Source organism: Chelon labrosus (assembly GCF_963514085.1).
Source record: "Chelon labrosus genome assembly, chromosome: 23".
NCBI classification, from domain to species: Eukaryota; Metazoa; Chordata; class Actinopteri; order Mugiliformes; family Mugilidae; genus Chelon; species Chelon labrosus.
Genome location: NC_140356.1, coordinates 4,321,605 through 4,345,059, shown reverse-complemented (window position 1 = coordinate 4,345,059; position 23,455 = coordinate 4,321,605). Strand labels below are relative to the sequence as shown.

Here is a 23,455-nt window from a genome sequence, read left to right as displayed (position 1 = left end):
TCCTTTCTTCCTTCTCTGAACACAGAGTGGTTTCAAAGGTTATCTTCTGACCAGATCTGACTCGACAAAGATAGCGAACACTGCTCACTTCTTCGTGTCTGCGTTCTCTCGTGAGTCCAGACAGACCTCGGGTTGGCCAGACGAGGTCCTCCTGACGGGCGAGTTATTCCTGTCGCTTCCTGCCGGGACGGGCCTCCACCTCGCAACATCAAAGCAGAGCCGAGCTCCCGCGCCGCCGGGGGAAAAAAGCCACTGAAGCGAATCCACCGGCTTCCAGACACACACGATAAGGTTCAGATACAGACTGATACTGAAGTGCACCCACACACACACACACACAAAAAAAAAATAAAATAGCTTCAGATTGCCAGCATGTCTTTATTGTTCAGCGGTGTTGGTAGCAGATGAAGGCAGTGGGAGTCACGCTACTTTTCGCGTGATGACGGAGCAGCACAATCAGTAGCAGCGACCCGAAAAGTTCTACTCTGCGCTCACCTGATTTCATAGTCCAACTCAACAAAAAATAGTGTGATAAGTAATCACTAAGGACATATTGTATTACATGGACAAAACCCTAATTTGGCCCAGATGCAGGGAATATCCTGCATCTGTAGCAAAAATACATGAAAATAGGTTTACACTTGCTCTACAACACAAAGACAGACGCCTGGGAAAACTTAACGTCCTAATATAAAAGCAACTAAAAGGAAGCCCGTGCAAATCTCTGCTCAATCACAGAGAAGCCACATGACGCACAGCCGCCACAATAAAAAAACTAGAGAGGAAGAAAAGTACTTTCTTTTCATTAGAGAAACCGGCGGAGGGAGATATGAGCGACAAGAGTGCAATTTCACATAAGGAAAAACACGAAAACACTGCATTAAACAGCAGACTTCGGTGGCCACGCAGTAACTTAGAACAAAATAGGCTGCTATTATCATGACGAAATGCTGAGCTCGTGAATCCCATAAGCATGTGCAAATATCAAACCGCCACACGGCGCAGATATTGAGAAGGGGGAAAAAGTAAGCTTAATTATACACTTTTAGTCCTCACTCAGACAGTTTTAGGGAGAGGTTTGTTGCCACAGTGACTCCGGCCAGGGGAAAGTTGGGCCCTAAAAGACTATACCTTGCACCGCTGGGCGGTATTCGTCCTTCAACTTTAAATGACTTAATAACTTCAAGAAAATGGCAGAAAATTCGCTGAAATATGAACAGAGAGAAGATACAAGGAGAAACTTAACAAATCAATCAGCCTTAATCTGCCCAGTAGGGGTTTTATTAATATTTTTTTGCATTAATGTAGCTTTTCTGGAAGCTAGACCAACTTTGCAATTATTTTTGTGGGGGAAATTTGTTCTGGAGCCACTCCGTTGGGAAAAGATCGTGCTCCTGCAAGTAGGCCAGTCTGCCAGGCGTTTGGGCAGGTTTTAAGCAGTGATAGACAGCGAAATGACAGCCATTAAGGCATTTGTCGAGGGGCTTAATGTCACATTTGCTCTGTCAGCGTTTTGCAGAAGTATTGTTTCTTCTCCTCTGTATCGGCTGAAACACACCCCATAGTAAAATTCCAAATAGAGTGTTACCAGACTCACATTCTGATAAACCAGGCTACTTTCCTTTTCATTCCAATTTTCCAGCTCAGTTTTAGGATTGACTAATGTTTTTCCAACTTTTTTAGGATAAAGCCATCTTATTCACTCTTAATAACAATCGTAGTCTACATTGGCTACTAATTAATCTGCTAGACCAATGTCCTTGGCGAAAAGCAATCAGACGAACAAGCTAAACTGTTTCGGCACACGATCTAAAAGTAAAACTGAACTGCACACAACTACAGTTAAAATCCAAGCAGGGTGTTAAACCATAAAGTGTGATGGATGTTTATGATTTCAACTCCTCCTATTTCTCCTCAGTTCCACATGAATCTGATTTACCATTTCACCGTTCCTTGCCCCATCAAACTACAACTTTTCTGGATCTAGACAATTAACTCGGCGAGGGGAATGTAACTATTATTAATAGCCAATAGTATAAAAATATGATCTATGCCGTAATAAACCGGAATTGCCCTTTAATATGGCGGAGTCATTCAAGGCCACCCCACTTGGAGAACAGTTAGAAGCGATGCATAAACTCAACAGTAAAAGTATTTTCACTGTTGAACTTTGATTGCTTAATTTGCATTTAAACTCACGCAGTCTTGTGTGTGCATATTAACTTCATAGCTCACTTGGACAAGTTATGTTTTATTGCACTATAACAAGCTATTTATTCTCCATCTGGTCTTATTATCTCATGTTTGTATGGGATTTAGGGATTTGTTCTATGTTTTTATTGACATTTTTACAAGGGCTTTTTATTAAATCATATCTGCGTACTAATGTCCCTCAATGAGAACTGAACTTAACTGTGAAGTGGATTAGCTGCAGCCAAGCTGATTTCTTTCCATGCAAAATATCTGCTAGCTGGCAACCAGAGTCCTCTCTACGTTCCCACTATAAAAACTGACCACTGAAACAATTACAACCGCATCTAAATTAGCCCCGCTGCACCCTCCCTAAAATCAAGACTGTCAAGAAATGTAAGGGAGAGATGTGGTCTGCATTTCTTCACTCCTTAATGAAATGCCTGGATACAGTTTGAAAGAGCTCCAGCTGCTCCAGGAAAAACTAGAAAAGGCTATCGAACAGAGGTCACTTTGATTTGCACAACCTCCCCACATCAGTGACGTTTCATCGCGGATGCCAGGATGGTTTCCCAAAGGATTCCATATAAAATTATACAAATCAATGCCCTTGTCTTTGTCTCATTATACAACAGGGCTGTAAAAGACTCCCTCAACATTCTTGGATGGTCTGCAAAGTCACAGACTGTCTGATTAAGTGCCATATGCTTCATGATATGGGCCCCGAAGTCGGTTATCACAGTTGCTGTTTGGAATGCTGCCATGAAACTGTTTCCAAGTCATGTGAAATGCGCCGCTGGCTGTGACGGTGGCGGAGTCCTTTGAGGTGCCGCGTTTTTGATGGTTGCATAATAAGGACGAGACAAATGTCGAGGAACTTTTCCCACGCAGAGGTGGGCTCTCTGGAAATGATAACAAACCCCAAGCAGGTCTATTGAAGCTGCAGGTGAGCTAACCATGTCAAATCATGGGTAACTAATGTACCCCGGGTGTTTTGGTTGCTCTGTTATTGATAAAAGTTGAAAACTTGCCAGGTGATCGCCAACTTTATCTGCAAATCAAGGTGCATTTAAAAGCAAATTTCCACGGTCGTGCTAGCAGAAATAGTGGAGCCTTTAGCAGTAGTGACTAAGTATATGATGAAATGAGTGCTTTTATGTAGTTTTTGTTGTGAAAGGATAAAGTTGCATTTCGTAGTCATCCAGAACTGATGACGATGGCCCAAGGCAACAGGTGACCTTTAAATTGACTGGTGGCTTCACTGTGACAGATTTAAGTAAACTAAGAAAGTTGGAGTTGAGGAAAAGTTTTGAATTTGAGAAGTTTAGAAGCTTGGATCCAAAGATCTTATTGTAAACCTGAGTCTGTACACACCGTCTATGCTCTACGTTTGTTCAAGTTCAAGCCCCTAGAGATCAGGGGATTGTTTGATGAGGTATGTTTTACTAACTACTTTCTGTCAACTTTAAACCAACATGTTCTCAGATCTTTCCCTCAGAAGGCCCCTTACCTGATCCCTCTACTAAGTAATGAGTAGAGCCAAAGAGCAGCATGTGCCTAAATGAAGAAACATAAGGATTTCAACAACATCTACACATTGGGTTTGTGGCTTTACAGCAAGTGTTGAGAGAAATAGCATAAAGCCAATCCTGAGAAGACCACCCCTGTATCTCTCACTTCAACATATCTGGTACATGTTGCAACTTAAATGGCTAAAGCATGGCTATGAGGCTGTTTCATGCATTCGGGGTCTTCCAATGTGAGTAAGGTCTGAATGCTGGAAAATCTTGTAATGCACAATGCAACAGAACAGCCCTCCAAGTAGGAAACTTTCTCCACCCGAACTTTCCTCAAATCTCACATCAACACCTGTAAAGGCGAAACACCATTATTTATTACATGTTTACGCTTGTAGAAATGTATTCCACATTGCGCCGTTCAGTCACGCCAGCCAATGTTCCTTGCGGTGGCGTCTATAGTTGCCCACTCGTTTTTCCGAATTGTTCCGTCGGACCATACGGAGGTTACAACTGCAGGCTGAAAATTTCCATCTTGGAAGGAACCGCGACAGAAAACAGAGCCTCCTCTAACAACTGATGCACCCTCAGGGGGGAGGGAGCAGCAACAGGAGGTCAGCGCTGCGGGTGCACAGAAGGCGAGATAACATCCCAGATAACATGTGTAGAGTTTACAAGGCCGCACACAGGGGTCTGAGGCACCCAGCAGCTGACCGCGGTAAACAATCCCCACGAGCTGACCCTGGGCTGCGCTGAGCAGGCGACCACCTCAGAGTATTTTATGATCCTATGAGCATTCAGTTCCAGACGTTTGGAAAATCCCAGTGCTCTGTTTGTGTCTCTGGCGTGTGAGATAAATTTTAGAAACACTGCTGAGAAAGACAGGCCTCACGAATTTCTGTGATTTACAACGAAAATATGTTGCACCGTAAAAAAGGGGCCTCCTGGGTCTAGACGTGTTTGCAGTCGGTCGTGAGGAAGACCGGTTCTGAATCTGGACTTTTAAAAGTTTCTGTTTATCGAGGGAAGGCTGACTTAGCATGCATTTGCAGTATCGCTTTATTTAATACTCATAATGTTCCACACTTAAGTCTGCAAGTCTTCGTCCAATAGATGACTCAGAGATTTAGTGCCTTGCTCAGAGGCACTTACGCAGAGCTTTTATATTCTTTTATATTCTAATTCTCCATCCCACACTGAAACCACTGTGACCTCTAGACTGCCTTTTTTTTTTTTTTTTACAAAGCACAAGTGACTGAATGAAGGGACTCGCTGTGGAAAGTGTGTGCGTATGTGATGATGGCGGTGCGGTGGAAACTGAAGGTGGAGGCGAGGGCAAGCAGACTCCGAGAGAAATCTTTTTCACAGTAAAATCTCTAAGCTAAAAGCAAAAAATGGAGGCCCTTTGACTGGGCGCCACGAAGAAAGAATTGCCAGCTCCTAAATGCTTCAGGGTGAGCGTAACTCATCAAAGGCTGCACAGAGCGTCGATACGAGAAAACGTGCGAAACACTCGGCTTTGCTGACGGAGCCCTCGTGCCATTTTTTTCCAGTGAGGACAGATGGAGGTTTGCCGCTAAAGAGGCCGGGAAGCCTGTGCAGCCCTGACGCAAGAGGGGCATAATTCCACATGTCACAGAGCATCAATAAATATGTTAAAATATTTAAACAGATTTCCCCTAATTACACCCCTACTGACCTCTGGATGCGATACTGCCTCTGGGCCGACCACTTCAGGCCCGTGTTGAAACGACCGCAGATGTAATTCCTCACATTAAGGCGTCCAAGTTTGCCCGGGACGGCATTATACGGTGTACCACTTGACATGGATGGCAGTGCTCACCGGCTCAGCTGCCACGTCCAAGGCAAACATACTTCCACACAGTGCGGCTAATGCTCCATCCCAAAACATTAGCTGAAGTGTCTAATGCTGAGGACAGACAAAGTGCAGCCACTAAGTAAGCTGGCTGCTGCCTCAGCCCGGTGTTTGGGCTTGGCAGGTTCAGGGACAGCGGTGGAAAATGTACCCGTAATTCCCTCCTAAAGTTTCCCCCACCTTTCTGCTAACAAAATGACTTTTTTAAGCTAAAGTGTCCCACTTTCTTCTTCCCACCTTGTCTCACGATGGTGACAACTAATGCTAACACTTAACATACTCGTACAGCAGTTGTAAATATTTCCTATGCTGTTTCAAGTCAGGACAAATGGGAAAGAAAATCTCCTTGTGTGCTGCAACCTGCAGACAGCAAAACATTTTACCGCACAACCCTGCTTTTAACGCTAATCAAATATATTTGCCAATCTACGCTAAAGTGCTGCAAGGGTAACAAGCCTTTGCTTTCATGCAAACCAAGTAATAAATGTATTAAAGTGTCTTTACTAAAGGATCAAACACCAAGGCCGTGGTTTGACTTCAATAATACGTCAGGTCTAAACACCATCCCTTTCCACAAACACACATGCACGCAAATACTATCAAAATAATCAGTTTTTCCTCCCGTCACAGGCTTGCGTCATACTCCCACTGATCCATTTGGAACCGCTACCCCTCCACAAGATGAAAAGTCTAAGTGTGCGTGCGATGCAAGGCCCGCTGCCTCGGCCAAATGCTGAAAATGTCAACTTCCTGGCAAGTACCGATCACCTTTAATCATCGTATTGTGGCGGCACTTTCCCCACACGGGCTAAAGCGGAATAATTGTAGTGTAGGTGAGGCCCTCCGTGGCTGTTTGCAGCTGTGGTATTAGCACAATGCATTCAGTAATACCTTCCGGGCGGACTGTCATGTGCTGCTGTCTAGATAAAGCTCCCAAATTCCCTGTGGAAGTCACTGCCAAGGTTCTAGGTCCCATTCTTACTGGGGCCACCCATGCTTACTACGGTGCTGCAAGGTGCTGTTTTGACATTTTCACCGCGGCGTCTGTGAAAATGTCAGATGTTAAACGGGATAATCTTCAAATTCCCCTGGAATGTTTGCACTTGTGGTTCCAGTGAAGACTTTGCGGGGCTGTTTGCAGCAGTTACTGTACGTATGCGGGCTAATATACAGCAAGCTGGTCATTATATCATGACCACTGGGGTTTTGACTAGCCCAGTCCGAGCTTATTTTGCAATAACGACAGGCTTACTGGACATTAGCCGGCCGGTGCGCAACCACTGACGACCGACGGTGCTGACCTGAAAATAAAGTCTTCTTCATCATTGATTTTCTTCACTGTGCTCAGCAAGGCCGCAGCATTCGCACCTAGCACGCATAGGCCCATAGGCAACACCGTAAAAGAAGCGTAACCATAGAGACATAACAAACATACACAGTCCATACACGTTTCAGCAGCCTGTAGAGTTTATAGAATGAGCTTGGTCCCATGATCAAGTATTTGCCTGAACTGGCTTTCTCAAAGTTTGATTGCATAACCTGCAGTTAAAAAAAAACACACACACTTGTACTATTGGGCCATAAAAGCCGTTAGCAAGAGGGTGTTGAGCATAGTAAGTTGTAAAAATGTCTACATGCTGCTACGCCAAGGGCAGAGGAACCCTCCCAAAATGAGGGTGAAGTGGGCTGGAATTAAGAGTAAACAACTCCACTATTAAAGTGTTACAGCCCGGGCTCTGAGAGCCAAGTGCTACTCTGGAACGGAGACCTGGGAAAACGAGGCTCACACACACACACCCACACACACACATTACTATCACTCTTTCGCACACTCAAAATCTGCTCCAGGTACTAATATATAGAGAAAAGACACACACACGTAAACATGCGCAGTGCGTGTAGTGTATATGTTCACGGTAATTGGTAGCATGGAGTATATAAAGGCAGAAGCAGCAGTCCAAGTTCCTTCTGAGATATTTTACAAGGAAGAAAACTTGCAGCAACCACGAGGCTTAACTTCCCAGGCTATTTTGAATCAAATGTGTTTGCTTTATGCATATTGAGGCCTCACTATAACAGTATAATGACAAACTGACACTCAAGTCACCTGTGATTCGAGCTACGAAGAAAAGTAGCGACATGAGACCACCATGGAATGGGATGCCACTTGCTTCCTGTACGAATTGTAGTTAAACCTCAAATGCTCTGGTAATTTCTGTTTCGGGGCAAAGAGACAGAGCAGTCACTTCGCAGCAAGTGGCTTTGTACTGAGAACTTGCAGCGTCCCGGTTCAAGGGCATTAGTGGAAAAGGGAAAGAAATCTGCTTCAGCTTTTCCATCACACACCTTGGCTCATTCGTTCTCCTCAGCAGTTCTGTTGAGGTCGGGTCAGAGCAACAGGCATCCTGTGAAACGCAGCCCTGAACCCTTTGTGTCAAGCCTGTCTCGCAGTTTGTCGGGAACAATTAACCAAGTCAATCCTGCTGTCATCGCCTGCTGCACTCGCCGCATCCCGGCAACCTTCAAGCCGGGAGGGGAGAAAGGAAGTGACTGCTGGGTGGGGGCCGCAACCGCCGATCAAGATATCAGTCATCAAGTGCAGGTTTGTTGGATGTGGGAGAGGACATTATCTTTCAATCCAAAGGCCGTATCTCGCTCTCTCGTGTGTGCTGGGGAAACACTGTACGGGGTTGACCGGCAGAAAGCCAGAAGGCCCCCTGAGACCGGCCCTTCCTCCTTCTCATCATTCCACACCTCTGCAGAGCAGCACAGTGATCGCATGAAGAGCTCAACAGTCAGCACAGAGGACTGACTCAGTATTAAGTATTAACTCCTAGTGTTTTGTACAAACAGCCCCAGCATACATGGGGCAATTGCAAATACATGTGTATACACAAAGCTCCATTAAATATTCACTTCAAAACCATCATGCTTAGATAACAAGTAAGTCGGAGAACATTTCTGAATGACTGGAAGCATACCATAAAGTATTTGCCCGCATGCAAGGAGGACTGGCTGAGGAGTCAGTTCATCTTTCCCACACTCCGAAGACTGTCCGTCTGTCCGACAGCTTCTCCCTCTCCACCTCTCTGTGGTCTAGGAGGCTATTGTATAACACATAGTGTATATACTGCGACCGGTGCCAGAAGATCCGCACCCCCTAAATGCTGTAACTCAAGCCTCCTCTAAACTAATGGCTTCTCTCAAGGTCAGAGGAAATTAATATCAGTCAATCTGCCAACAGCAGGAGAAGCAGGGGCAGCGTTTTCTGGTCTTCCATGATGTTGATCCAGACGTTCTTGTGCAATTCACTCTGCGTGGAGTGACTGGCAGGGAATGGGTGAAAGGTGGCTTAAAAAGGGGCCATCTTTCAAGTTAGTGGGTCCTTAGTTAGTTTGTCCATTTTGGCAGAATATGCAGAGATGATTTCAGTCAGAAGGCGTCATCCCCTACTTGCAAGTATCTGATATTTTTTGGCTCAGGATCTATCTGTCTAGGGTATCCTCAACAAGAGGCACCTGGTGCACGCAGCACTCACCTCCCAGTCCCATGAGATTAGCCTGGCACATCGTTTTAGACCTCCACCCTTAATCCACTTAATGTCCGTCTTTTTCAGCTCTCATGCTCTTTCAAAACATATGGCTTGACGCCAACTGGAACCTACAGAGTAATATTTAGTTCCTTAAATCATGGTGCAAGTCAGTATCTCTGACACAAGTACTACTATTTTTCCTCTCCCTTTAGGCTCACATATTTTGTTCCCACACTCGCGATTTCCATCCCTCCACATCTTGAACCCCAACCCTCCGGGTATGATACCTTCAGCTGTTCCCTCCATAATGCCAAAACGAAGGAGCCCGACGCAAAGAGAGATTAGAATTTCAAAACTGAATGGGGGGGTCTGCATCTGCATTTAATCCTACTATGCACCAACTTCTTTGTTGATCGACCAAACAAAAGAAATAGCGCTGTCACTATTCCTCCCTTCTCAACAAGGTTGTCCCCATCTAAATGCACTTCCTGGCTCCTCAAAGGTGGAATGACTCTCCCTCTCTGGTCAGGACAGAAGTCCTTCTTTATGTATGGGGCAACTCATTTATTTTTGTCGAGTGTCTTGCATCAGCCTCTCCACATGAATCATATCCGCTCATCACACTCTTATTGCACTCAAATCATCTTTTCCATCCCTCTCACTGGCTGCTGTCCCTTGTGCATTTATATCTAAACGTCACCACCTCTCTTTAACTGTCACTGCCTTGAAACTACCACTCGGTGATACGGTGATACGGTGAACACTACAGTAATTAATACTGTTTGTTTTTCAGTGGAGAGAATCCCTGGACTTTCAGGCCGAACACTACCTCCCTTGAAATCATCTGCAGTGGAAAGTAGAAACACAAAAGACTCTTATGTTTGATCTGCCATAGGGGCAGCTGACTTTGGTCAGACAAGCTACTGGCAAATGGCCTGTTAGCATGTGAACACTGGTAGCGGCTACAAGGAACCTCTTGTCCTCTCATTATGACTCCAGTAATGAGTTTCTTCAGCCCAAGATGGCCCATAGCCCTTCCTCGTCATTAAGGGATTTTGAAGAAAAAATGTTTCTTCAGATCTCAAACTATCTGGACCTTCACAAATTCCCCTTACAGGCTAACATATGACCCAAAACCTCAACTTACGAAGTCACTGCGAAGGCAATGACCTTCCAATGTTGACACAGACAAAGATGCCCTGTGTGTACTATATACCTCCTGACCATGTGAGAGGAGGGCTATTAGCCATTAAGAACTTTATTCCTAAAAATGTAAGTCTCAAGAATGAGTGCTATTCACCAGGAATACAAAAAAGTTTTTGGGAGAGGCAGAAAAGTTATCAGATTAGCAGGCTTCCATTGGGCAAAAGCTTTGGCAAGCCTACTGTCCTCATTACAGATACAACCAGAGGCGCACCATCATGACAGGCAAACCAAGCAATTGTTTGGGGGCCCCCATAAGAGACATTAAGCAGCATGTACATCTTTGCCTGGGGCCCCCAGAACCAAGGATGCACCACTGGATGCAACTCAACAAACCCATCACAAGTGACAACAACCAAGGCTGTGGGGTTGGGAGAGGAAAGGAACAGAGAGCCTCAGAGGACACATCAACAAAAAACCAAGGTTGTTAAAAGCTAGTTTGAGCTTTCACGTGGGAGTAACAACAACAGCAGCCAGTAAATAAAACTAAACTCCAATGTGTGTCAGGAGACTTATCCTGTGAGAAAACTCACTCCGATCCAAACAGCCCAGCTTTGTTGACCATGTGGGGAGGCCGATGGAGAGAGAAAAGAGAAAGTGAAAGGGGAGGGTGAAAGCAGACTTTCAGCTTCCCATGACGCTCTCAAGGTCCGGTGGTTCATGTATAAAACTCATTAAAGGCAGAGGTAACACACTTTATGGGAAAACATAATATGGTAGAATGGCAGAGCCAGTGAGGTTCTGATGTTGAGGCGGAAATCATTTTTTTTTTATAATGGAGAGGTGATTTGCACTTTAATGGAAAAGAGCTTCACCTGCAGCCCACAGGAAGAGCTATATTTGGAGAGTAGAAAAGTAAAGGCAAAGTAAAAGGCCTCTGTGGGATGGAGATGGGTTATCAAGACATGAATTTCCTAACAGATTAACCTGAAATGTGATGTGCAATTATATCTACTCTAAACTTGCTGTGTTGCAGAGAATGAAATTAGCCTCCTAATTAGTTAGCGCTAGCCCACCAGGCTAGTAATAACAGTCTGTACCACAAGATGGGACGGTGAGTCAGTCTAGAGTCGACACTCGGTCAAACATGAGAGGTAATAAGTATAAGAAACCGCAAAGACAATGATGGCTAAATCTCATACCAACCCCGGGTAGCTAGGTTCCTTCTGCCCGCCAAGATCGCGTTGTTTATTCAGAAGGCCATTAAGCATGATGGCTGATTAGCAATGTTTGTTTGGCGATGGTGAACACAGATTGCAAACTCCATATGACCTACAAATGACAGAAAGTCGGGCTAAGAAAAAACAAGCAGGACTGATTAGGATCCAGAGCGACGCCTGCATGTTGCAAATTTGACATATTCTTGACCTGCCGATAGGTAGAAGTTGCTAGTTGTACACTTAATTGTTCTTTAGTTTGCTTCTACTGTAGACTGCTTTAAGAAGCATTGAGTAAGAATTGATCAAATATGTGGAAGTTATAACACAGACCATCATTATAAAAATGGCTTCAGTATCCCAGGAATATGTAACAGAGAGCTTCTGGAGCAACGGCTTCTGGAGAACACATTTTTATTTTTTTTAACAAACCACTTTACAAATTGCTTTTCTAACTTAAATGCCTACGGACCACGCGAGACGGCGCACATGAATATGGTGTGAATGCACAAACCGCATACAGAGAGAACCAGGGCCGCTGATCGCGTCCAAATTCTGAAACTGAACCAGCAAAGTCTCCCACTGCTGAAAAACTGCTTTAGGATTTATATTACCGTAAAAAGACTTAATTTCATTTCATTTCATTTTTTACAGACGCAGACATGGACACGCACCCACAAGGCTCCAGTTGCAGCCTTGAAACATGCAGTTTTACACTCCATTTACCGTCACCAAAAGGCCGTGGACACATCTTAGCTGCCGCAGCCCTCTACAAGCTGGTCAGAGGTTAGAGGGGTCGCGCATCACTGAGTCAGCCGATGACCTCATGACCGCGTTAAGATCCGTGAGGCTTGTCCAGCATCACACTGATCCCGCAAGGATAAAACTACAGTAGAATCGCCTACCGACACTTCAAGGTCTATATTTTATGCCGTATTTTAAATTTAGAAAAAAGGAGATAGTTCACATAGAGTCAGCATGGTGTTTGCATAATAAAAAAATTGTCATATCATGAGACTAGAGGTCTGATCCAACCAGGGCCACCCAAGTTTAACATGCAAGCACACATGCTGCAACAATCCAGTTTGAATAAAAGGCGCCCAAACTGCATGTGAGAAATCTCTCACAGGGCAATGCTGCTCAGAGTAAACATACAGAAATATATGAGAAACGGTAATGATTTCCATTTGGCTTTTTATTGGCTCTTACATAAGGCTTCCACAGACACAAATGTAGAAAATAAGAAAAACCGACATGTCTGGATTGAAAAATAAAAAAATAAAAAAGCGGAAAAATAATGAGAACATAGATGCTGGTTGTGGGTAATGATGAGTCTAAACGTTCGAGGCTAACCGCTCCAAAAAAACATGTGTGCACGCTCAGTTAAGCGCCCTGTAAAAGATCATGCCAAGGGAGGGCACTGCAACAAACCACCACCCAGTATCGCACCAGAATGAGCTTTTCATCCAGCCATCTGGGTCTGAGGTTGGTTTGTGTTTTCTATTTATTTACCAAAAAGCACTGAAGAGTCAGCCCTTAAATGTAACCCAAGAGTAGGTGATTGATGCCATTTATCTGCAGGACTGCGTTTCACTTTCACACTCTTACAAACATTTGCACCTGGGAGCTGCTAACTGCAACCACAGAACACTGGGTGGAGCATTTGGAGTTGACGTCTGCTCAAATGTACCTGTGGAACTGTGAGAGGGATGTTTTTTCCCACGTGGCTTGGTATTTAAACATGCAAACATCTGAAGATGTTGGTGTAGGTTCTCAGTCATCCAGGTCATGGTATATCCAAAAAAAACCTGAAAGGATATCTGGACTTGTAGAGTTTCTTGAAGACGTTTCCACCTCTAATCCAAGTAGCTTCTTCAGTTCTAAAAGACTAGTAGGGAGTGTTACCCATTGGTCTCTGACTGATAATGGGTCGTTAGAGGGTCATTCACTGGAGAAAGAGGACAGGATCAAACAGTCTCCGCCAATGGCACTGACAGGCAACACTCACAGATGTTCCTATTTACTGCCCACCACTCATTTAGAACTGAAGAAGCTGCTTGGATGAGTGGTGAAACATCTTTAAGAAGCTCTAGTCCAATTGTCTTTCTTTTTTTTATATATCTGAACATGTCCTGTGAGCCCTCGACAACAAAAGAGCTTATTTATATTTAATATCTACCGATCAGCCATAACATTAAGACCGACTGGATATAATCAGCGATCAAGTGAATAACACAGATTGTCTCGCGATCATGGTACCTGTCAGTGGGTGGGATACACTAAGCAGCAAGCGAACATTTTGCTCTCTGAGTTGATTCGGATGGATTTGAGCAAAGGGTCAACTTGTGACGGCTGGGTCCGAGCATCTCCAGAACTGCAGCTTTTGTGGAGTCGTCCAGGGAAAGAAGAACAGGGTCATCAGCTGGTTCGTATACACACAGTGCATCAGAGTTTGTTGAGTGTCCACAGACTAAGACGGGAAGAAGGTGATCTGGTCTGATGAATCACTTTTTTTTTTTTTTGGTCATAACATTGATGACTGAGTGTCTATGCTTTGCAAACCTGGGGAAAACCAGGAAGCATTGCCATGAGGGTCAGCAATAAAAAGGTGGGGGGATCAATGTATCATCCACATAAATGCCAGGAGCCGGGTTTCAAAGAAGAAGCATTACATCATAAAGAGATCCTTGTTATTCACTTCATCAGTTGGTGGTGTTAATGTTACGGCTGATGGGTGTGTCAAACAGCCTGATGAATTTTTGACAATTAGACAGTCTGTGTATTTAATTGTCTGCATATAACTATGTTTCTACAGTTTCTCTCCCAGCGCTCTTCCTTCTTGGCGGCTCAGCAGTGCCAAGAATCCTTGTAATCCTTTTCATGGTTAGTGATCTACTGCCGCTGCCGTGTAAGCCGTGAGTCAACACCACAGAGGCCGCTCGCATGACTCATAACGCCGGCAATCATTCTCCGTGCATGCCTAACAACAACACACACGCAGAGCGCTGGCCCTCGTTAGCATGCGTTGTGGGATGTGTTAGCATGTGCGCTCCCTGTCCACGCGTGCTCGGACACTCGGGGGGCCCCCATGAGAGACATTAAAGGTGGCTTTCCCAGAAGCTTCCCTGCAGCTGTCTGACGCACGGTTTGACACACTGCAGAGATACAGTGAAGATGAAGAGAAGAGAAGAGAAGAGAAGAGAAGAGAAGAGAAGAGAAGGGAAGGTAACCTATTCATTGAGCAGAGGAAAGGTTATCTATGACAGCTGGAGAGACAGAACTGGGCCAGGTGTGCCGCAACTCTCTCCTGCTGCTTTTCTCATTAGAAATATCACAGAGGAAAAGATGGGCAGAGAAAGGAGAAAGACTCAGAGAAAGATTAAGGAAAAGATGATGGAGAAAAAAAAAAGGGATATGACAAAGAGGACGGGGTAAAGGTCAAAGGAAAATACCAGTAAAGTGAGTTGGAAGGGGTGGAATGAGAGAGAGAGAGAGAGAGAGAGAGAGAGAGAGAGAGAGAGGCTCCAGTCAGGAGAGTGAGGAATTCTGGGAATGGGAAAGAGAAGGGAGACAGTGACAGGAGACGGAGCGGAAAACAGAATTGCTGGAAAAGACGTGAAAAGGAGGGATTGAAGGAGAATAAAGGAAGGAGAGAAGAGCACGCTAAAGAAAACAGAGCAGACAGAGAGGCCGCTGACAGACGGCTGAAGAGAGACAAATGGTGGAAACATGAGGTGGAGGTAAAGATGATCCACCAGGTCCACACACTTCAAAACATCCTCTCTGTGTGTGAGGGCTTGTTTTCTACTGACTTACAGTAACCTGTGGGCATTTTGTGCACGGACTACCACGTCACAATGACTCAGACACTTTAGTGTCATGGGCCTTTTAAGAAAGATTCTCGCAGAAAATGTCTTGAGAAATTCGATACTGTTCTCATTTCCATGCAGGAGTTGTGAAGCTACAGCCAGTTAGCTAGTTAGCTTAGCTTAGCATAAAACCCAGGAATGACTGGAAGAGCTTAAACAAACTCTGAGAACTTTACAAAGTTAGCATCTTCTGCAATATTCCTGGAACATTATTGGACAGCACAAAACAAACATACAGGAGAACCAAAAATGTTTTTTTTTTTCTCACAGTTTTTCTTGCCTACATTACCCACAATTCACGATTGCAGTGCAGGCAGTTGCCCAGATTTCTCAGATCCCACTTGGGATGTAACTACATTACCTACGCTGACCATTATCTAATGATCTGGTGTATGTGACCTTTAAGTCATGATCTTGCATTGACACTATAACACAACTTGCCAGCCTTCAGATGAATTATTATTATTTGTTGACGCATCTGTTGACAACACAAAAATAGTTCATATGCACGTACATAATACTAAAAATGTAGAAAAAAGTTGCCTTAATGCATTTATGACATTTAGCAGCAAACAAATAAAACATCTATCTCTTCAAGAAGCCTGTTTTGGACAAGCAGAGGGCTGGTAGTAAGTGTGTGCGTATGCTAGTTCAATAGCAGCCTTCGCATGACAGCGGGAAATAACTTTCTATAGCGCACTCAGACATGCTCACACTTTGTTCCGCAACCAGTGCCGTGACGCCTCGCACACAAAACAGTAAGTTCAAAACATCAGGGAATCCTCAATATGGCTTGTGATTAGAGAATAACAGGGCAGACGGAAACATTGTTGTTGCTTTAATCTCAGTTATTTATTGAATTATGTAGCCCGGGGCAGGTGCAGCGTCAACCGTGTTAAACTGAGCGAGGCGCTGAATTCTAAACAGCTCTAACTTTGAAGCTTAATGTTCAGCTCAAGGCCGGCTTTTGTTTAGGATTTAAACGCCTTTGTTTGTCGATTCGCGCACGAGGTAAACACGGACGAGGCCTGGGCCGTCGAGGCATTCTCGACGCTGTCCATCTCTGAACTTGTTTTGCAGCGAGTCTTATTTTTCTCTGTGTTTTGGAGCGAACAGTTTGACTGCACTTCCAGGAGAGAGTATTTTTAACCGGTGTGGCTGTACTGTAAACACCGGCCGCTCTGTGTGTTCTCACTCCAAGATTTAAACACCGCTTGCCGACAGCACACTCCCAGCGGCACGGAAGGCAATGAAATACTGAGCGCAAGACGAAAAGCACAGAAAGAGGGAGGGGAGAGGGAGCATTGGAAAGCATAATATTGTCTCAGATATTTTCCCAATTTCGACCCAGGGGTCATTAAGAAATCTCAGCAGTGTGGGGCAATGTTGCGAGGACTATTGCAAGAAAGAAAAAAAGTGAGTGAATCACATCAGTTGTAGTTATTCAGCTGCTACATGTGTTAATATAATCAGTTTTTTTTTTAAACATTTCTAGGTTTAATTTGATAATCTTATGGTTCGAAATCATGTGTCAGACCAAATCTCACTGCCATGTTTCCAACTTGGATGGGGCGAGTGAGCCGGGGTGCTCGCCGCTGTTAACACATTATTTCTGATTGGCTGAACAGACCACAGACTTGTTGACCTTCGGCTGCAGTTCTGAAGAGCAGCAGCAAGAACACTGTGATCACGACAAAAACTGCAGTAACAAACACAAACCACATCTGTCACGCGTGCAATTAGTTTCAGCCGAGGCAATTTTCGTGCCTTCTTTCATGTCATCTTGTGCTGAAGCTGAAGGAGATGTGTTTTGTTTTTTTGTTTTTTGTTTTTTTCTCTTCCAAAATGCCATTTAAAATCAAGGAAACCCTACTCTGGTCTGCTCACAGAGAGCTTTCAAGAATCGCTCCCTGAGCTTGTCGGCTGGAAGAAGTGCGAATATAGCAGCGCTGCTCATCCTGCTCGTTAGCATTCACACCAACCTCGCGGCTTCTCTTCCAGATATGGAGTTCAGCTCACGGCGAGTCAGACCACCCATGACTAGAATTTCGTCGAGACGCCCCGCTAGAACGATCTTACCCAACCTCTCTCCCTCCCTCCCTCTGCTGGAACACGTTAGCCCCCGTCTCGTCCCCTCTGTTCTCTCTGTTGTTTCAGCAGTGTCAGAGCCACTCGAGGGGGAAGAGTGAGAGCTGAATGGGAGATGATATCCTGGACACAACTATAAATGTGTTACTAATAGACGTTTTAAATAGGTAAAGAAGGCCAATCGACCACTAAAAGACACAAATTGCAATTAAATATTGTTCACATGACAGACAATTATACTTGATAAAAATGCTAGATTACTAGCTTATGCATATGTCACTGCAATGCAGCTGATGTGCATTCATGCTAATGCAGCCACAAGACAATAAAAAAGAAGGACAAGAGACACAGACAGCACCAAGCCCACCCAGAGAAAGAGGGAGGTTTGTTTACGTTCGGCTCGCTCACTCAAACTCACTAGACCCCAGCATTATACCCTGAGGCACTCCTCTTCACTTTTTACACTTTGAACCCACCCACATTGTTGCCTAGAGGTTTATCAGGACGGAGCAGGAGATTCACCAAACAAGAAAGACAACTACACAACAACGGAACCTGATTATTCTCCTAAGTCCTAAGTACACACACACACACACACACAAAACCAACAGGATGTTTTTTTTGTTCTCTAAGTGGGTGAGTGCGTCTGGCACCCGTCTGAACTTCCGGCAAACACTTGTGTACTTTTCCAGGATAACATTTCTGTAACATCAGAGGCCAGGAAAAATAGCAGCCTGCACCGGTCACAGCCTGTGTATACAATGAGGTGCATTTCTGAGATAAAGGCACGTTCGCTGTATTCAGTATGTCTCCGTTCTCCCAGAGAAGGTATGTAAGGTGGCCCGACAGCGGAGAGAGAAAACTTTAGAATCACTTTAGAGTAGGTTTTGCAAATATTACAATGTGTGCACTTCAGCCATTTATCCAATTACTTACTGTACTAACCTGTTTCTTGAAGGTGATGGTATCTGCTTTTAAGCAAATCTGAGTTCAAATGAAGGCCTACAGCTAAGACAGGGTTTACTGGGAAGCATGAAGGCGTGAGAAAACATAACTTTTGGTAAATCTCATAAGTACTCGCGCAATTTGTCAAGGTCAAATTAAAAAGAATCCAATCAAAAACAACTTCTTCTTCTTCTGCCTTCCAAAGATTTAATAAAAGGAGTGTGATGCAATTCTTCGTTCTATCTCCAAAATAACTCCAAATTACTAACTCAGTAAGTCCTCGGGCTATGTGATTTGGACAGCTGCCAAAACTCCTGATGCACAAGATAATTCGCTATCAGTGGTAGAAACGCTGACACTCCATTAAAGCCCGGTCGACTCAGATAAGTTCTTCATTCCTGCTTGTCATCCCGTGGTGCCACGGGCGGTGACTGATGCGAACTGTCAGCAAGGAGTACAACAGGAAGAGCAAATGTCTCGCCTTGTTCTCGTCTCCAACCCGGAGGGTGAACGGGAGTCCTTGACAGCCCAAAAATCGTGGCTAGATAAAGATGAGAGGCCACGAGAGAGCGTAGGTGTTGCACAACACCACTGCAGACATGGCAGGAGCTCGGCCAACGTCTGGAAATGTTTGAGCGCTGCAACATGAGTGTTAGCCCGGGAACCCATGGCAACAGAAGGAGCGAAAAATACTACACGATGCAATGTGATATGTTTCCCAATTCGATCATTTAGGATAAAAGATGACATGACATGAGGATGCATCGCTCAGTAGATTGCATTTTCAGCTGTGTAGCACTAACACTACGGGGAAAGGTTTTTCAGGTTGTTACATGTGCGGTAGTGTTACTAAAGGTCATGAAGGAGAAAGATCCATAAGCAGTGCCATCTACAGCGGTAAATCCATTCTACTAATTTAAGTTAAATTAGTCTGATTAAATAAATGTAGGAAATGTGCTGATAATGATTCATTTCAGTTTGCAAACTGATTTTCATTGTGTTTGTCGATGTATTTGTGCCAAGTGGACGGTAGCAAACACCCAAGCACAGACTTGCAGGCTCAGCTTGAGGACACTCCTCTGAAATAAGGTGTAGTCCATTGTGCAGCAGATCCGGAAGGACTTATCCATCGTACAATACATACAAACTGAATTAACACAGCGGAGATTAGCCGCAACCGACGGTCTCCAAAGTTAACCTTGTCTAGAAAGCTTAATTGCGCCCTTTATGACCCATTAGACAGCCCCAGTGGCAGCCCCGCTCCCAGCCTCTACAGTCGTTCAGAGAGAAGCGACTCTTCTCCGACCGTGGCTACATCTGTTAAGTGTGAAACGGGGCCTTCGGCTTCAGGCTGAGCTGCAGATTGGATTTGTTTGAAGGGAATTTGTTTTAAGATTTACTTGGACTTCCGCCTTGGCTTTCCTCAAAACAACATCGCCGTCTTCTAACAACACCACGTCACAGAAAAAAAAAATCCCTTCTTCCTCTCTGCTTAGTGCCTAACCCTGTTATTTGTTTTTCTTACACTTGCGTATTGATCATTCTGATGTAGCAGTATGGCCAGGGAGCTGCGGTGTCTGGCTGCTCATAGTCTAGGGGGCCAAGGAAATTCATGCTTATATCCTGGTCATGCTGCATCACAGCAACAGTACAGTAACACAGTTGTAAATCATGGGTCGGATCCTCGCCTCAATACCCTTTTTACTGACCAGGCAAGTGACACAAATCAAAAAGAATTTTAGCTCCAGCTTTTCAAGGTTCCGATGAGTTTCACCTCTGGCAAACAAGCCGACACACGCTGGCACTATTGTATATACGCCGGTGAGGGCTGCATATGCACAGACAAGCATGCAGGCAGTCATGCACCGCACACTTGCACACGCAGCCCTACGCACAGACCTGCTTGATAATAGGACACCAAACTAAACAAGGAGTTTTTGGTTAATGTGAGGGCGTAATGACAGCATTTACTCCACCTTCTCTTCTTTCTCTTTTTTTTTAACTCTGCAAACCCTGAGAGTGAAGCTCTTAAGGGTCTACACAGCACAATTAGACAGACTAATTACCCCCTCCATACCACCCATTTCTTTCCCAAACTGACAGGTTGGGGCAGGCAAGACATTTACGCTTGCCTGTGAGCTTCCCAGAGGCAGCCGCTGTAGCGTGGTGCGCTGATTGCACATTTCAGGCAATTTATCTGATGATCTGTCCATTAGAGGCTCAAGTCTGACAAACCAGCAGCAATATCGAGGGCAAAAGTCAGACCACAGTGCACTTGCAGCATGTCTGTTACAGAAGTACCTGAGATGAGTGTGAGTGCTTAATAAATTTAATAAGGAGTTTAAGTGAAAAGTAAATTTGGGGAGGGAGTATGGAGGCTGAACAGATACAAGTCAAGTCTGCTTTCAACTTCTTCAAACTCCGATCACAAACAAGCCTCAACAGTCGCTTTTAATGGAGCAAGCCGTAGCTTTTAAGAATCCGGTTGCGTTAACAAGCTGACAGCCGAGCTGAAGTTGCCAGTTCTACGGCAGGTTAATGATGAAAAACAACACCCCCCCCCCGATCCTTCGCAGTCGGCCCTGCAGGCGATTTGGACTCAGTCACAGACACGCTGGGAGGATTTAAAGGCAAGGAGGCGCTGACCCAAGCTTTGATGTCTATCGCTGTATGTTTCCTCTGGGTCACGAGGAAAATCAACAATTTTGTTCAGTATCGTAAGAGCCAAAAAAGGAATCTGGGTTAGGGAGTCTATTATTTATTATTTTTTTTTATTTGTCTCTGTCAAGAAGTCTTGTAACGGTAGAAAGAAGCAACGGCCGAAGGAGGGAAGAGGAATCAACTGGCCAAACAGGAAAGTTTCAGTTTGTGCTGTGACAGCTTCGGAGGTGGGACGGGCTGAGGAGCCGCTGCAGCTATTTGGCGGGGAGTTTTGAAATCTCCTTCCTCCTCGGGATAAACCGACCCCGCCTCTCTGGTGCAGGGAAACAGCGACTTGCATTTTTGCAAAAAGGAAATAACTTGGCTGGGATTAGTGCAGTGAACCACTTAAGTGCGATCTGAAATATTACCCTGAATGAGCTAGGATGGGGTAGCAGAGGGTATTCTGAGCACGTTCGCCTCATCTTTGGGGCTTCTCAGGTAGCACCCACTAAACTTGCATAAGCTTTTTCTCCCCGTGGAGGAGCACACATGGATCTCTTTCCAGGTAGGGGTCTCAATACTCCTGACTGCGCACTTCAACACAACTGAAGCCCTAAACTCATCTGTTCTACCTCTGACACACACTGAATAGTAAGGTACATGCAGACTAAATGAGGTAATACACTGCCAGCAGCAGATTACTCATCTAGTTTCCTCTAGCAGTTACCCAGAAGCCAGCGACATCATTCCTCTGTAGCACACATGACTCATCACTGTGCGCTGCTTCAGAGCGAGACACCTGCTCGAACCAGGGGGACGAAAGAGATCATGACAGTCACTTCATTTCACCCCTGACACCTGTGGAGTGTCACCGTTGCTCACAGACCCCCGCTACGGCGGCACGAGCCCGTCCACTGACCTTGCAGATCTTGCTCTCCTCCGTCTCAGCTCTGGACTTGCCCTCAGGCGTCCTCTCCTGCCGGTACTCAGACTTGATTGACAGCTGACAGGTGAGCCCCGGGGCGCCCTCGCTCGCCTTGAGCCCCTGCTGCTGCCGAGCCATGTAGCCCTGCGAGGTGGCCGCTCTGACCGCGCTGGGGATGGGGAGGGCAGTGTGCACCGGCTTGGTAGCCACCGCGGAGGGTTGCCTGAGTTTGGAAGCTACACCAACTACCGGCATGGCAACAAAAATAACAGCTCAGAAGTGGGAGTGAGATCCAAAAGGAACGGTGATGGGAAGGGAAGCGAACCTGCTATGTCTCCGGCACAGGAAGGGAATAAAAAAAAAAAAAAGAAAACTTAAAAAAAAAAAAAAGAAAAGAAAAAGAAAAATGTGCAGTTGCCTCTCAGGCTGAGAGGAAAGCAACTGCGCTCATTCTGTTGCCTACACAGAGCAGGATTCACAGAAACTGAGAAGGTTTCTCCTTCCTCCCATTCACTCCCTCCTCCTTCTCCTCCCACAGGCAGGACTGCTCCCTCCCCCTTTGCTCACTCTCTCCCCCTCTCTCTCTCTCTCTCTCTCTCCCTGTCAGAAGTGCACCACAAAGTCGGCCAAAACAGTCCAAGGGGGCGTGAACTCCTCTGGAAGGTATAAGCACCGCTCTGCGGAGCCGTGATTACAGAGACCTGGTTGAGAGTGTGTGCGTTCAGTCCTCCCCTACACTACTGTCAAAACAGCTCTCGTTCTCTGTCTCCCTCTCTCTCTCACCCTCTCTCTCCGTATACGCATGCTAACGATGAACACTAGAAATAGACGTGCTCTCTGAGCCTACATCTGGAGCTACCCCTCCTTTTAATGAGAAAAATAGTAAAATTGCGAGAGGGGGGAAAAAGCCCCAAAAACTTCGACATAATGAGGAAATCTTTAAAAGCGCCCGCGGCTTGACAACTCCAGCACGAACAGCAGTTGGAAACGGAGTTGGATTAGTGAGAACAAACTTTTTTTTTTTTTTCTTTTTTAAAACATCCTTTTAACCGAGAGCCAGACTGAAACATTGTCACTCGACCGGTTTCCACTGAGACTGGAGTGTACTCAGCGCACTCACTCTTTCCCTTCCGTTTTTAGTCTTCCTGAACTGGAACAATGAAACATCATCAAGCGCAAATCGTTATTTTCACGAACCGCCACGGCAGGTGCCTTAATTTGGACGCCAGAGTTTGCCAGCAGTTGATTGAAACCTTCGAGCAAATGCAGACACAGAATAGATTGGAAAGGAGGTTTTTCTGCCACTTGTCAAGAATATACTACCATGAATAATTTATCTACTGGTTAACTTATACAAAGGTATAACTGCAGTACAAAGTGCAGTGAACAAACAAACAAACAAACAAAAAAACAAAAAAACTGAAGCGTGTCCACTTCTGCACTTCAGCAGAGTTTTTCCAGGCTCCACACCGTGGAGAACTTGTTTGGCTTTGGCTCTTGGTGCAATCTC

General features: G+C 45.1%; 1 protein-coding gene across 1 annotated transcript in view; it reads right to left on the bottom strand.

Annotated features, from left to right (window-relative positions):
* Positions 1–22,493, bottom strand: part of nav3 (neuron navigator 3) — a 188,476-nt gene extending 165,983 nt beyond the window's left edge. The window contains exon 1 of the mRNA XM_084573281.1: positions 21,940–22,493. Within this exon, the coding sequence (XP_084429407.1) occupies positions 21,940–22,200 (261 nt within the window). The 5' untranslated portion in view covers positions 22,201–22,493. The remainder of the gene's footprint in view (positions 1–21,939) is intronic.
* Between the last annotated feature and the right edge of the window lie 962 nt (positions 22,494–23,455).